Source organism: Ovis aries, chromosome 5, assembly GCF_016772045.2.
Source record: "Ovis aries strain OAR_USU_Benz2616 breed Rambouillet chromosome 5, ARS-UI_Ramb_v3.0, whole genome shotgun sequence".
NCBI classification, from domain to species: domain Eukaryota; kingdom Metazoa; phylum Chordata; class Mammalia; order Artiodactyla; family Bovidae; genus Ovis; species Ovis aries.
The window spans coordinates 66,495,130-66,510,974 of NC_056058.1; the positions used below are offsets into that span (position 1 = coordinate 66,495,130).

Sequence of the window (15,845 nt, forward strand, 5' to 3'; positions counted from 1 at the left end):
TAGAATATAAACACTTTATCTTGTTCCTGCTTTACACAGGACCCCAGAACTGTACCTATGACATAGTAGTTGCTTATTGAACATTTGTTGAGTGAATGAATACAGCAAATGCTTAAGAAGTATTTGAAATTAACAACTATATTTTGGGAGAAGCTGGCCAGTCATGAGCATTGTTTGGAGCTTTTAAAAAATACAAATTCTAGGATGTCAGCCCTCACCAGTCAGAACCTTAGAAATTGGTACTCAGGTGATTCTGGGACTTAGCCAAATTTCAGAACCACAGAAAACAACTCTTAGTGTGTATTGTCAGTTCTTCAGATAGCACCTCCTCTAAGAACGTCCTCATGCTCTCCCTCTCACAAACTGTGGAATGTGGTTTTTCTCCACCTTTGAACTCTTATGTTGCAATGTCATGACATCTCCAGTAGCTCTCATGGACCTCAGCAGTCTGTCTTCTGTGTAACCCATTTAGGTAGAGGGCGAATTCCTTGCAAGCAGGTACTTGATACCTTACAGTATGGCACATATTGGGTGACCTGAATTTGGGGCAGGAGCGTTTCCTAAGACATTGTTAATGACATTTCCATGATTCTAAGGTGTCACTAGTTAAAAATGCAATATTGAGTCCACAGAAGAATTGTTTTAAGGGAAGAAATTAACCACCTCCAAAACGAAGAGCAGTTATATGTCAGAGACACTCAAATTATAATGCAGCATAACAAAGACATGTTATCAGTCTATATTTTTCATAATAACCTACCCTGCATGTCAAGACTATCTTCTGTAAGGTCCCCTTCAAATCATATGGACAGAAGGAAAGAAGGACAGTCACAGTCAACATATCTCAGAAGAAAGCAGACAATGGTATTAATACTTCTAATGGATGGCATACCATGGCATGTGATAACAGCTGATGATAGTCATAGTAGTCCTTGTTCTGGTATTATACTCCAGGAACTGTTCTATGCACTTTAATTCTCCCAACCATCTTGCAAAAGTCATTTTACAACAGAAAACTGAAGCCCATACATTGACTCTGGAAGCATCTGTAATTCACAGAATTATAAATTGTTAGAGCTAGAATTCCTTTTAAAGACTATCTGATCCATCCCCTTTGTGCTACAGGGGAGTAAACTGGGCCAAATTTAGACAGTAAATTAGTGTCTGTCTGGACTAGGGCAGGGACGCTTCTTCATACACACACACACACACACACACACACGCACACACACACACATATACACACATACACACACATAGTTAATAAGGGAATATATGAGTTAAGGTCTATTTTCCCATCTGCACATTTCCCATCCTTGGCATTTTTTTTCCTATTGTTGCATCTTTATTTTTCTAGATAAAATAGTAAAAGATGACCTGAGACCTTGACTATATCCCATAGGAACAAGCCCACTCCCCAACCCACTCTGGCTACACTGCACAGATCAGTGCCCCATGCATAGCAGTGATAGGAGCAAAGACCCTTTAGACTTCCCTGTTCTTGGTGGTTGTAACTTCCTCTGAGCCCCTTACAGGAAGTAGGTGATAATGTACATGCCGGATGCCTCATTTTCCCCACACCCGGGACTGCCTCAGCCCCAAACCAGAGTTTCCTGTTACCAGAGCTGAATGCCACCTAGAGCAACTATGATGGAGGAAGAGCTCTGCCAGTCTCCTGTCCTTGGCAGAGCTGACTGCAAACCTTACTTCTCTTTTGTCTGATGTCTATGGATCAGTTTACTCTTAACAGTTAAACCCCTCTCTCATCACAAATTTATAAAAAAAAATAATGGTTTCTTTTAAAGAATAACAATAACAAAAAAATCTTAATTAAATAGAAGAGATATTCCCACTCCTTTCTTCACAGATAGCTGATAAACTTCAGGCCTTTTTGGTCTTTGTTTCTTCCCTTTAAAATACGTTACAGATGCAGATAATGTCTGCTTTGGCTAAAGCTTGATTTCTTCCTGCCCTGAATTTGATCCATCACATTTCAATGAGGCAAGAGCAAAAGCTTCAGTATTTAGCAAAAGGGGAAAACTTTTGAAGACAAGTGATGCTATGTAATATATGGATGAATATCATAAACATGACATTGAGTTGGAGAAGGAAATGGCAACCCACTTCAGTATTCTTGCCTGGAGAATCCTGTGGACAGAGAAGCCTGGTGGGCTGCTGTCCATGGGGTCACAGAGAGTCGGACACGACTGAAATGACTTAGCATCCGTGCATGCATTGGAGAAGGAAATGGCAACCCACTCCAGTGTTCTTGCCTGGAGAATCCCAGGGATTGGGGAGCCTGGTGGACTGCCGTCTATGAGGTCGCACAGAGTTGGACACGACTGAAGCAACGCAGCAGCAGCAGCAGCAGAAGAAGCCAGACACAGATTCACTATTCACAATATCAAAGGTTAAAACAGCCCAAATGCTCAGCAACTGGTGCACAGATAAACAAAATGTGGTGTTATCCATACAAAAGAATATTATGCAACCATAAAAAAGAATGAAGTATTGATATATGTTAAAAGTTGATGAACCTTATAAACAATATGCTAAGAGTAAGAATCCAGTCAAAAGAAACCACATATTATACAATTTCATTTATATGGAATTTCTAAAGTAGGCAAATCTATAAATAAGGCAAATTAATGTGCTGGGGTGCAAATGATACTGAGGTGTCTTTAGGGAAAGATTAAAATATTCTAAAGTTAGATCATGGTGATGGTGGCATAACTCTTTGATTTTGATAAAAATCATTGAATTGTACACTTCAACAAGGATCATTTCATTGTATCTAAATTAGGCTTCAAAAGCTATTTTAAAATCTAATGAATTAATCTGGGATTTTTTTTTTTTTTGGTGTCATATAGCTCAGCTTTACTTCAGAAATTGAATTCACTACTGATCTCAATGTGGGGGAAGTCAAGTTTTTTAAAAGAATGATTTGCAAGCAAGTTAGAAGGGTCTTTCCTATTGCACTGGATAAACAGTTTACATTCATATCTGAGAAAAAGAAACTAAGAATCTGGTTAGTTCTCCTCTGGCCTAACCATGTCCAAGGTCATGCACAGCACATTGTGGGCAATGTGGAAGGCTACAAGGGGTGTATACGGTTACTCTATTGGTCCAGAAAGATTTACAACTCATTTTCTTACATTTTAAAAAAATTCATGAAGTACAGAATCATTAAAGTAAATTCTGTGTGTACAAAGACAGAATACTAGTACTGTCCTCAAATACTATGACATCTCAAGAAAAGAAATGTAGTAGCTTTCTATATTTTCATCAATTCTTCCCCTGCTTTTAGGTAACATAGGGCAGCCCTACCCCACAACCTTGAGAAAGGAAGGTCAAGGGTAAAACTGAGACCTGAAGAGTCAGGTGTCAGCTTCAAATTTCTTTCTTTTTCTAGTTTTAGTGAGATAATAATTGACAGATGACATAAGTTAAAGGTATACAACTTAATGATTTGATTTATGTATATATTGCAAAATGATTAGTACAATAAGTGTAGTTAACATTAATCTCCACACATAGCTACATTTTTTTTCTTGTGATGAGAACGTTTAAGGTCTTAAACAACTTTCAAATATACAATGCAGTATTGTTAACTACAGTCACCATATTGTACATGATGTCCCCCAAATTTCTATTATAACTAGAAGTTTGTACCTTTTGACCACTTTCATCCAACTCCCCTACCTTCCACCACCCTCAAATTTCAAAATAGACTCTTGAAACTCCCAGCAGAGAGAAGAGTTTGGGGAAACTCAGAGAGTTTATGGGGTAAAACTCTAGGTTTGGGGAACGCACAATGATGTAAGGGCCAACTGTCCCCTCCACATGCTCTTCTGTAGGTTCAGGGCCAAGTCAAAGGAAGTAGGTTACATTTCTGTGTGAGGATGAGCTTTCCAACTATGAGTGCTCTTTCAAAAGACAGAGACTACTCATCAGGATGGTTAAAGTAAGAAATGCATATTTGGTTGAGTCAGTAGAGACCAAATCTGAATGTCCATAAACCTTTTAAAAGTTCAAGCCCCAGGGTCCCAGTCCTGGAGATTCTAAGTGTGTAGGTATCAAGGGGAGCATGGTCACCTGCTTGTGGTCATTGTTTTTCTTTGTCTTGTTTTGTGCTTTAGATTCTTCACTTGATTTTGTGATCATCAATAAAGTTTGGGGCACAGGGGGATAGGCCAGATCAGTGATTTTCAACCAAGGGTGACTTTGTCCCCAAGGGAACATGTGACAATGTCTGGCATCCAGTTGATAGAGGCCAGGGATGCTGCTACACATCCATAATGCACAGGATAGTCCCCTCAACAAAGAAATACTAGGCCCCAAATGTCCATAGTACTGAGGCTGGGATAATTTGGGGGTAGAAAACCTTCCTGGGATCTTCTCTAACCCTGAGATTATAGGATTCAAACAATTAGTATAACAACCTATGTGTATTATTTTTATGTGTAGATGACTCACCTTTGGGATTAGGGCCTAATATTGTTCAAACTGTACATACTTTGCTCCATGTATATCAAGCATATGCCTGCCTCACAAGGCTTCTGTCTCTCTCTGGCCTTCACTCACGGCCCTCACTATGTCTAAGTTAAGTGAACCACCCCCAGAAATAAGTTTTGCAAATGTCACAGCACAGATTGACAGCTGGCTAGGAACAGAGCGTCAGACACAAAGTACTCAAAATCAGAGTTAAGATTTTTAAAGGTCCTACCAGGATGGAATAAACTGGTGTCTCCATTTGTTTGTACTTATTTCATCAGCACTGGCAAAACTGTCAGTGGGGCAGAAGGCATATTTTGGAGAATTCCCCCTTCTCTGCACTTCCCTCTTGCAACCACCAGTTTCATGTTCTTTCTCCTTTTGCCCTGCAGCAAAATCAGCACTTGAAAAAGGGTCTACAATATATATTTCCACTAAGGAACGGATGGATCTTCCTAGACAGAAATTTTGTGCCCTTGTGGGGAATGGACAGGTGGCTTCTAACATTTGTTGAATGGAGGCACCATGGACTAGTAGAATGAGCAAGGGTTTTGCTCACCCACCACATTCAAGGTTCAAACTCCAGGTCTGCCCCCTACATTTGTAGGTCATGAGAAAATCACTTCAGCTCTGCAGCACTCAGCATCTTCATCAGGAAATTGAGGATAACAACATCTAATTTGCAATGTTGTGGTCAGGGTTAGATAATATCTGTAATGAGCCCCAGGAAGGCAGAATTTGTATCTGTTTGCCTCTGTTTACTGTTTCTGTCATCACTAGAATAGTCTTGGACCCACAGCAGGAGCTCAAAAAAATGTCTCTTGAAAGAATATGTGAAACGGTAGCCATTACTGCTGAGAGGCTGCTTTGTGCCAAGCTGGCCTATGGTATTTCCTCCTTTCAAGGGCAAGAAAGTGGAGCTAGATACACAAGCCTGATTTCCTGGGATCACTGATTTTTCATCCTTGTTAACCATTCCAGGGCAAAGAAGGAGCCTTTATGGTGCGAGATTCCAGGACTCCAGGGACGTACACCGTGTCTGTTTTCACCAAGGCCAACGTAAGGTATGGTACTAACTCAGCAAAGTGGGGAGAGATGGTACTGAGGTGATCACCAAGCCACACACAGCAATGTCAGACAGTGGATGAGGTAGAGGGGTCCTTAGAAATAGTGCATTGTCCCTGATCCCTCTGAGAAAACCAAGGCCAGGGAGATTAACAACATAACTGAACTCACTTAACTGGAAAATGACAGAGCTGGGCCTGAATGCCAGGTTCTTGCCCCAGTTAGCATCCTTGAGTGCAGAGCTCTAATGAAATGAAATAGCTAGTCCTGTATTTAATACAAGTTTATAATTTCACCGAAAGAATAACAAAAAAGATACTTTGCAAGCAAGAGAAAATGAATTCTAGTTCTGGCTCTGCTGATAAAACTGCCCCACATTTATTGAGTCCTTACTATGTGAAAGAACCTTATAGGTCATTTCCAACAAAAATAAGCCCCAAAGGCAGGTATTACTATGCTCCTTTCACACACACAGAGCTGAAGGCTCCTTCTGAGGCAACACCAGAGGTCAAGCTGCCCTCATGTTCCAGCTGGCTGACTGCAAGACCCTCACTGCTGGTCTATGTTCCTCAGACCTCAGTCTCCTCTGTAAAACTGTATAGAAGCCTAGCCAGGTCACAAATTCTTTTCTATCTAGAAAGTCAGTAAGAACTAAGCAGTGTGGCAATGACCAAAGTCCAGTAAGAGGAAAGTAATTTTTAAGGTGTCCTCAGGGAACAAACACTTTGGAGAAGGAAATGGCAACCCACTCCAATATTCTTGCCTGGGAAATCCTACAGACAGAGGAGCCTGCAGGCTATAGACCATGGGGTCGCAGAGTCGGACATGGTTGAGCATCACACACAATGCAGGGAATACTTGCTGGAGGATGAAGGACCTCAGCAAGACTTGAAGCAAGAGCAGGGTGTAGCCAGGTGGTGAAGAGGAAGGGTCTGTCCAAGGTTGAGAAAGAAGGCAATGCCCATCTCCAAGGGGCCATGCCTCTGCCATAGCTGGGGGACCGGGGACTCCAAAAGGATGATGGGAGAAGAATGAGAAATGAAGTCTGTGCTGGGAGTCCCTCAGCCCATCCCAGATTCGGCGATTCATTAGGAAGGCTCAGGACTCAGGATAGGGTGGTACTCAAGGCTAAGACTTTTTACAGTGAAAGCATACAAAGCAAAAGCAGCACAAGGGAAAGGCACGTGGGGCAAAACCCAAAGAAAGCCAAATGCACACTTTCAAGAGTCCTCTCCTAGTGGACTACACAGGATGTGCTTAAGTCCTCCAGCGACAAGTGCCATAACAGTGTGAAATGGTGTCACCAGGGAAGCTCACGAGAGACTCAGCACCCAAAGTTTTCACTGGTGGCTGGTCATGTAGGTACCCTCTGCCTGGCACGTAGCAAAATTCCAGACTCCCAGAAGAAAAGCAAACGTTGAGCATAAACCTCATTGTTTATGTAAACAATTTAGACACATCCTTACCAGTGAGAGAACGGTGGAAGCCCTTTTGAAACCCAAGTTCTCGGAAGCCAACCTGGCAAGCAGATCTTTTATGAATGGCAGTCAAGGCAGCTATGTTAGCTCTGCTATGCAGTCAAATAAGTACAAAGGGGCTGAGATGCTTTCTGAACATATGCTGATGATTAGTTAAATCCACACAGCAGAGAAGGCAAACATGCCATCCCATGGGGGATGGATACAAGACCTTCCCCTATTTTGTGGTTTGAGGAGAAACATCACCAGTCCATCATGGAACCAATCATAACGGTCCAGACACACCCTCAGAATCTTCCTTCATACACCACTTAGGGCCAACCTGTCAAGACTGACATAAAAGTTAAAAGATATCTGCCATGCTTGTGAGAGGGTAAAAGGCTAAGCTACTAGGATGCTGCTACCAACAGATGTTTCTGTGTGCAAACATTGCTTCTTAGTAATCACTGCATGTCTCATTTGTTTAAGTGAGAACAACCCCTGTATAAAGCATTATCACATCAAAGAAACAAATGACAACCCCAAGCGATATTACGTGGCTGAAAAGTATGTGTTTGATTCCATCCCTATCCTCATCAATTATCACCAGCACAACGGAGGAGGTGAGTTCTCAGGACAAGGCCAGAGGGGGGCCCTTGCAGGGGAACATGGAGAAAAGTGACAAACACCCATCATTCCAGACAAACCAACTACGGTTTGATTTATACCAGTAATGATTTATACCGGTAATGATTTATACCAATACCAAAGGATGCCAAATATTTGATTACATATTTTCCATTAGCAAATTTTGCTGCTGGAATCATGAGATTTCACCAACCACCTACCCACCTGCGATATTACAGGTCCTCTCAGGGAAGGTGTAATATCAGTGATTGTGGCCTTGGAATTTTTTTTCCAGAATAAAAATAGCTCTTGCATTGGATTACACTTATTTCTTCCTGGTGATTTGACTCAGATGGTTGCTTCAGTAAAGTTCTAACAACTGTCTTTCACTTTTTAATCAACCCAGGCCTGGTCACTAGACTCCGGTATCCAGTTTGCTCCTGGAGGCAGAAAGCCCCAGTCACCGCAGGGCTGAGATATGGTAAGAGTGCACTTGGGAATGATATTCATTTGCACTCACACCCCTAAAGGTCTGGGGCAAATTGTGAGTGGACTTCCCCAGACTTAAAATGATCATTAAACAAGTACATTATATATCTGGAGATGGTATACACAAATGAACATTTACAATGTGTGTAAGATAGATAGATAGACAGATGCACATTTATCTAGGTCATATCAATGAAGTGTTCGCTGACCACCTGCTCTGTACAGAGCATTCCACTCAGTGCTGTGAGAAACCAATGCTACACCACTGTGTTCCTGCCTATCTTCTAGAACTTCTGTATCATCTGGTTTATTGGCTATCAGTCCCTTGCAGGTGCTATAAGCTAGCAGCATCCAGAAGTGTGTGTCCACATAGCACTGTGTTAAAATTTTTTGAATGCTTTTAGACAGGGCATACATCTCCAGGGCCATGGACCTTACTTTTCCTTCCTTCCCTATGAAACCGCTTCACCCCCTTGTACTTTCTGCCTGGAACCTGAAGGCATTTGGGGATGCAAACATACCCTGATCCCAACTGTGCTGGCCGAGGAGAAGGCTGATGTAACTTTCATGTTGTAACTTTTATGTTGGTGGTCCTCAAACTTCGGTGGGCATTCAAGTTATCTAGGATGCTTATGAAAAGTATTGACTCCCAGCCCCAACCCAGCACTTACCAAAACGCAATCCCTGACAGTTGGGTCCTGGAGCTGCATTTTCAGCAAGTGCCCTGGGTGATTCTGACACCAGGGGTTAGAGGGTGATACTTTGAGAAATGTCGCTGTGGGCTCCTCATCTGTAACCAGCGCCATGTCTGCACACTGTGGGTTCTTGGTACTGCTTCCTATTGAGTCTCTGCCTCAGAGAGGTAGAAACTGAACTGTTTATGGTACTAGACCAAGCGCCAGGAGAGGATAGTGCCCCTCAGCCTCCTGACAAAAACAAAGTAACTCCAATACCTGTAGAATCCTAATGTGTTCATGCTGGGTGGAAGCCCAGAGAGTATTTTATGAACCCATTCATTTCTGTCAGCATGGAGGTTGAGACTCAGATCCCTTTTATTCACTTGCTGAGCATTTGTTGAGAGCCTGCCTTGTGCTAGGCCGTGTGCTGGCCTGCACCTCTGTACCACTCCACCTGGAATCCACTGCCTTACCTCCGCTAAGGCCTAACAAGTGCTGTCTACAAAATGGATGCTCTTGATGGATAAATGCATGAATGAATGACCAATTCAAATAAAACTTGCTCTACATGAAAAATGGCAAGAACAATTTTCGATTAGGTATAGGAGATGATTGGGACCTTAGAACCCTTTCATTGACTTTAATATCTCAACTAATGCCGTCCTCCGTCCTCTTTCCATGTGATCGTCCCCACACACATTTTTTCATGGTTTTCAGTGCACATTCTATGTAATTATTTGGGAAAAAGATAATTTTACCTATCTATAGTTCTAAGTATGAGGGCTTATACCATTTGCCATCTTTGAGCTACATTAACGATAGTCTAACATTCTATATAGAGCAGTATAGTTTCCTGGTAGTCCTATACCTCATATCTACTGCTTGCCAACTCTGGAAAACCCTCTCTTTCTGTTCCAGGGAAATGGGTGATTGATCCCTCAGAGCTCACTTTTGTGCAGGAGATTGGCAGTGGGCAGTTTGGGTTGGTGCATCTTGGCTACTGGCTCAACAAGGACAAGGTGGCCATCAAAACCATTCAAGAAGGGGCTATGTCAGAAGAGGACTTCATTGAGGAGGCTGAAGTCATGATGTGAGTGGCCACACAGAGAGCACTGTGATCTTTCAATACCATTCTAATGTCGTCTTATGCCACCTCCCTGCCCAAGTCCAGCGATGGCTTCCTATGGCATGGAGAATAACACCAAGCTCCTCACTGTGGTCTAGAACGCCTGCCATGGTCTGGCCCTGCCCACTCCTTAACTTCATCTCCTACCCATCTCTCCTCTGGTTCCATGCATGCCAGTCACACTGACCTTCGTTGTCCTCACACACACCAGCTGAGTCCGCGCCATTCTTCAGCTCAATGAGACATTTTTGTTTGAGGGAGGGAGTGTATTTTGGGAAACTGAATTTAGACCATCTCAACTCTTGCCATTGTTCTCCAGGAAACTCTCTCACCCCAAACTAGTCCAGCTCTATGGAGTATGCCTGGAACAGGCCCCCATCTGCCTGGTGTTTGAGTTCATGGAACACGGCTGCCTGTCAGATTACCTGCGTAGCCAGAGGGGGCTCTTTGCCGCGGAGACCCTGCTGGGCATGTGTCTGGACGTATGTGAGGGCATGGCCTACCTGGAAGAGAAGTGTGTCATCCACAGAGACTTGGTAAGAGGATGCAGGGCAAAACCCTACAAGTCCAGGGTAAAGGGGCATGTCCCACTGAAATGCAGAACTACCAAGTCTGGGAACGGCACGAATCAATAAAAAGGCACAAGCTTTCTTCCTCCCCGTTGCAACTTCTTCCTTCCTCCACCCATGTGGGAGAGCCTCATGGGACTCAGTTCTGGGCTCTATTCCCAGCCCCACCTCTAACTTCCACTCTCTAAGTTGGAGTTTACATTCTTCCAAAATGAAGCTAACAGCGGCTCCTCCTTAACCTCTCTATGTCTCCACATCCTCTTGGTAAAATGAGAGAAGTTGACAAGCACATGCTTTCTTAAAATGTTATCCAAGGATCTATCAGGATCGCATTGGGGTGATCCTAGAACCAACCTCAGAATTTCTGGTGGTTGAGGCGCAGGAATATTCATTTTAACATGTCTACCCCATGGAATTTGCAGGCACATTAGAATTTAAGACTCACTGGATCTTTTATCAGTAAGGGATCTTCAAATCCAAGACTCTGTGATGTGAGTTAGGGACCATGTCATCTCCCCATTGAGGAATAGTTTTAAGAGAATTAGCAACCTCAATACATTCTCACTTTAGTCAAATGGATGACAGCTTCTCCATACCATCCCTAAGATTCACATCAGGTTGCACTGGAGCTTATAATTGGTTACACAACACCATGGATTTCTTTTTTGATTAGGATCCCAGGAATGAAGATGAAAGATGAGATTTACTCACCCTGATAAAAAGAGCTTACGCATTCAGTTTCCATCGCGCACTAGTGATGCTTAATTAACATTTGTGAAGCTCCTTATTGCTCCCATATAAGCAAAGCACTGTGATTATAGGAGACTCCTTAATTACTGATTACTCACCAAGTTTTCTTTTCCCTTTTGTTTGCCTGTCTCTGCTCCAGGCTGCCCGGAATTGTTTAGTTGGGGAAAACCAAGTCATCAAGGTGTCCGACTTTGGGATGACAAGGTAACATGGGGATGTGGTACCAGCAAAGTCTCAGGAATGGGACGCAGGCCCCCAGGACACTCGGACCATCTCTCTCCTCTCTCTTCCCAGGTTCGTCCTTGATGACCAATACACCAGTTCCACAGGCACCAAATTCCCAGTGAAGTGGGCATCTCCAGAAGTCTTCTCCTTCAGTCGCTACAGCAGCAAGTCAGATGTGTGGTCATTTGGTAAGTGTCATTCTGGCCCCACACCCACACAACCTGGGACTGTGTGCCAGTTGTTTCATTTGTCCAATTGCTGGGATGGTGAGGGCATCCCAGTGAGGGTCTGCAGACTCATTGTTGTATTTATTCTTGGTTATTTTTGAAATGGGGGTAAAAATAAAAATGAAAACAGGATGCTGATGACAGCTGCTGTGAGATCAAGAGATGGAGGAGTCAGAAGATTAGAATATGAGTCCCTGGAGGGCAGGAACCATGTTTTTTTGCAACATTATGTTTATTCCCACATTTAACCCTCAGTGAGTTTATTTCCCTTTCATTCAACAATGATTTTTTTAGCATCTACTACATGCCAGGGGCTAATTTGGGTGCTCACAAAGCATTGTTACATAGGATAGAAAAGACTCCTGTTTTCTTGGAGCCAAGTTTTAAGGAGAGATAACAGTCACGTAAACAAGCTAGTAAATATGTGTGTAAAGTCAAGTCAGGGAGTAGTAAGCAAGTGCTATGTAAAAAACAAAGCAGTAATGGGGCAAAGAGAGACTATAATGGAGGGAGGATCTGTATTAAATAGCAGGATCCATCCAGGAAGGCCTCTCCAAGATTCTCTGTGACTGTTGAGCAGAGAGCTGAATGATGAGAGGAAGATGTCTCCATTTGAAGATCCAGGAAAGAGTGTCCCTAACAAAGGCAGCAGCAAGTGCCAAAGTTTGGTGTGTCCAAAGAAAAGGGAGTACTGACTTAGCAGGAGAAATGTAGGCCATGAAATTGGTTGGCCATGGTAAAGAATTCGATTTCTCATAAGTGCAGATGGGCATGAATGAAAGAATGAATGATGCCCATGTGACAAGAAGCACTAAATGTTCTTGCTGGAAGTGTCATGTCTTTGTAAATCATAGCCTGTGCATATTAAAGTGTGCACAAAACTGTACTGGACAACCTCTTTGATCTGGAGTGTAAGGATTCTACTTTGGACAGGAATGGTTTGGAGTTTGATGTTGTCATTCTGTATGAAGGGAAGATTTGCCAAGTATATTGACTAGTAGTAGAAACCAGGGAGAAGACTAAATCCCTTAGGAAAAGAACTAATTAGTCTTCTTCAGTACTTTAGAATATCCATTACCAGCCAAGTGGTATGTTTATTTTGAGTCCTTCTAAATTGTTCCTTGGACCTCTCAGGTGGCTCAGTGGTAAAGAATACACCTGTCAACGCAGAAGACCAAGGTTTGAGCCCTGGGTCAGTAAGATCTCCTGGAGAAGGGAATGGCAACCCACTGCAATATTCTTGCCTGGGAAATCCCATGGACAGAGGGATTTAATGTCCCATAGCCTGGCAGGATACAGTCCACAGGGTCACAAAAGAGACAGATACGACTTAGCTACGAAACCACAACAACAACAAAAATTGTTCCTTAAAGTAGTTCCTCTGTTCAACAGGCCTAGCTATGACTTTGATAATCAAACTGAAGGTACAGAATGAACTCAGAAGAAATAAAACTGCACTAGAGCAACCTCAGATCCTCTTTGCCCCAGTGCATACAACTAGGAAGGGTGTGCCCACTCTCCCTGGGTACAGCTGGTTATGTTGCACCAAGCCAGTTGTTCCATAAAGAAACGATTGCAGCCATGGCCACTTTGTCACACTGACCCACTGACTCGGAATGGTGTTTATTCTGCCACAGGTTGTCAGCCTAGGACTTTGCTGCTGCATTTTATAATTAGAGGATTGAGCTTAGAGTCTGTCCCTTCCTAGGATGCGTCATCTGAAGTGTCCAAAGATGAGGCTGACTGATGGAAGCAGAGTAGGAAGGGTGAGAAAACTGGGGTGACAACCCTGAGAAACAGAAATGTGGAGGGAGGAGAGCTCGCTGCCTGCCTCAAGGCCATTGGCCTTTGTCACGCATTTTAAGGCTTTTGCCCTAATGAACTACGCTATTTTAAAGAAGTCAACTATCCTCTTTGGGGCCGTACTTAGTTCCTCAGTGCATTACAAGGTTTGCATAAAAGCAATTGTTTTCCAGCCAGCTTTGAGCAGCAAACCCCCATTTTCCAAAGAAAGCTCACTAGAAATCCTGGCATCTTGGGGTGTTAAATAGCCTTATTTACTGAATCTCCCCAAACTCCCGAGGCACTTTTGAGGCTCCCTCAGAAATTCTCATCCAATTGTCAGGATTGGGCCCCAGGATCTGCCACTGGGACAAATTTCTGACATGATTTTTCAAGACTTCAGACACTTGAGGGATCATATTTTGAATCAAATGGAAGAATCAAAATTCTTCCCTTGAGTTCTCTGGACTCTGTTTTGAAAACTACTGGATTAGGTGACCTGCAAGCTCTGTTCCCACTGTGACATCCAATGAATAGATTTAAGTACATAGTAAAGTTGGGTGTAATTTCTACTGAAGGCAGAAAAGGAAAAGTGATTAAATCAGAGGTCAAAAATAGACAACTTGAAGAGTTTTGCTCAGTTAACACAGTATTTTTTTAATCAAATTGAGTTTGCATTTTTAAACTACCAATTTATGATTTATCTTTTAAAGTAAATCAGACAAATGTGGCAATCCTGAACCCCCATTCCCAACTGCCCTACTCTTGTTGGAGCTAAATCACAGCTGTCCCTTTGGGGACAGAACTTTTAACTTCTGGTTTTCCACAGTCCTCACTAGTCCCTGTTATGCAGACTTCATTTACTCCATCCATCTACATCATGTGTAGACAGTTGAGCTTACATCCCCTGCAAACTTTAGTTGTAGCATTTGAGTTAGATATAACTAAGGGCTGAGCTTGAACATTCTTCATTTGGGAAATCTCTGTTCTTCAGAAATAGTACAGGGCTTTGGCAACCCATTCCAGTACTCTTGCCTGGAAAATCCCATGGATTGAGGAGCTGGTAGGCTACAGTCCATGGGGTCGCGAAGAGTCGAACATGACTGAGCGACCTCACTTTCACTTTTCACTTTTTATGCATTGGAGAAGGAAATGGCAACCCACTCCAGTGTTCTTGCCTGGAGAATCCCAGGTAATGGGGAGCCTGGTGGGCTGCCATCTCTGGGGTCGCACAGAGTCGGACACGACTGAAGTGACTTAGCAGCAGCAGCAGCAGTAAGGCTTAGGTGGTTTGACATTGCACTTTCTGGTGGTAGAGACTCAAATTTCAATTTCAAAGGGTCTGTGATTTCTAGATGTGAGTTTGTTGTTATTTATGAACTTTATCACTACCTGTTTTGATTCCCTATTTCTCATAGGTGTGCTGATGTGGGAAGTCTTCAGTGAAGGCAAAATCCCATATGAAAACCGCAGTAACTCAGAGGTGGTAGAAGACATCACCACTGGATTTCGGTTATACAAGCCCCGACTGGCCTCCCAGCATGTCTACCAGATCATGAATCATTGCTGGAAAGAGGTCAGTAAAGGAAGTGGTTCCCCCTTCTCCGTCCCTCACATTATAATCTGTAACTTCAGGGTCTGCCCCCATCCCCCAAAGAAGGAGCCCTCTCAGAGGATGAGGCAGTAGGGGTGACAAAACAGATTAGCAAGAAAATGACGTTGAGCACCTATTACCGGAAGAAGGAGTTCCCTATCTCTAGAAGAGCTGGCAGAGATCTTATATATTATTTGATTTGCAATATAATGGTACAAGCCATCAACACACTGTCAGAGAGGAAGAAGGGGTAGATTTGATTACATTTGTGTAGGCCTATTTCTGGGATCCTAACTCTACTCCATTTATCTGTCTATTCTTTCACCAACATCACAGACTCTTGATTACTAAAGCTTTGTAGTAAGTCTTAAAGTCGAGGAGTATCAGTCTTTTAACCTTGTTCACCTTGCTCAGTGTTGTGTTGGCTATTTTGAGTCTTTTACCTTTCCATATAAACCTTAGGAGTTTCCCTGATGGCTCAGACAGTAAAGAATCCACCTGTAATGTGGGAGACCTGGGTTTGATCCCTGGGTTGGGAAGATCCCCTGGAGGAGGGCCTGGCAACCCATTCCGTATTCTTACCTGGAGAATCCCCATGGACAGAGGAGCCCGGTGGGCTACAGTCCATGGGGTCCCAAAGAATTGGACATGACTGAGTAACTAAGCACAGCACAGCACATAAACCTTAGAGTCATTTTGTCAGTATCTACAAAATAAGTTGCTCGGTTCTTACTGTAATTGTGTTGAATCTATAGATCAAGTT

At 43.0% G+C, this 15,845-nt stretch overlaps 1 protein-coding gene across 1 annotated transcript in view; it reads left to right on the forward strand.

The window, feature by feature from the left end:
• The window catches only part of ITK (IL2 inducible T cell kinase), a 66,229-nt gene that overhangs the window by 47,274 nt on the left and 3,110 nt on the right, over positions 1-15,845 (forward strand). The window contains exons 9-16 of the mRNA XM_004009019.5: positions 5,476-5,558; positions 7,506-7,639; positions 8,050-8,124; positions 9,728-9,899; positions 10,255-10,471; positions 11,394-11,458; positions 11,549-11,667; positions 14,907-15,064. Of these exons, the coding sequence (XP_004009068.1) occupies positions 5,476-5,558; positions 7,506-7,639; positions 8,050-8,124; positions 9,728-9,899; positions 10,255-10,471; positions 11,394-11,458; positions 11,549-11,667; positions 14,907-15,064 (1,023 nt within the window). The remainder of the gene's footprint in view (positions 1-5,475; positions 5,559-7,505; positions 7,640-8,049; positions 8,125-9,727; positions 9,900-10,254; positions 10,472-11,393; positions 11,459-11,548; positions 11,668-14,906; positions 15,065-15,845) is intronic.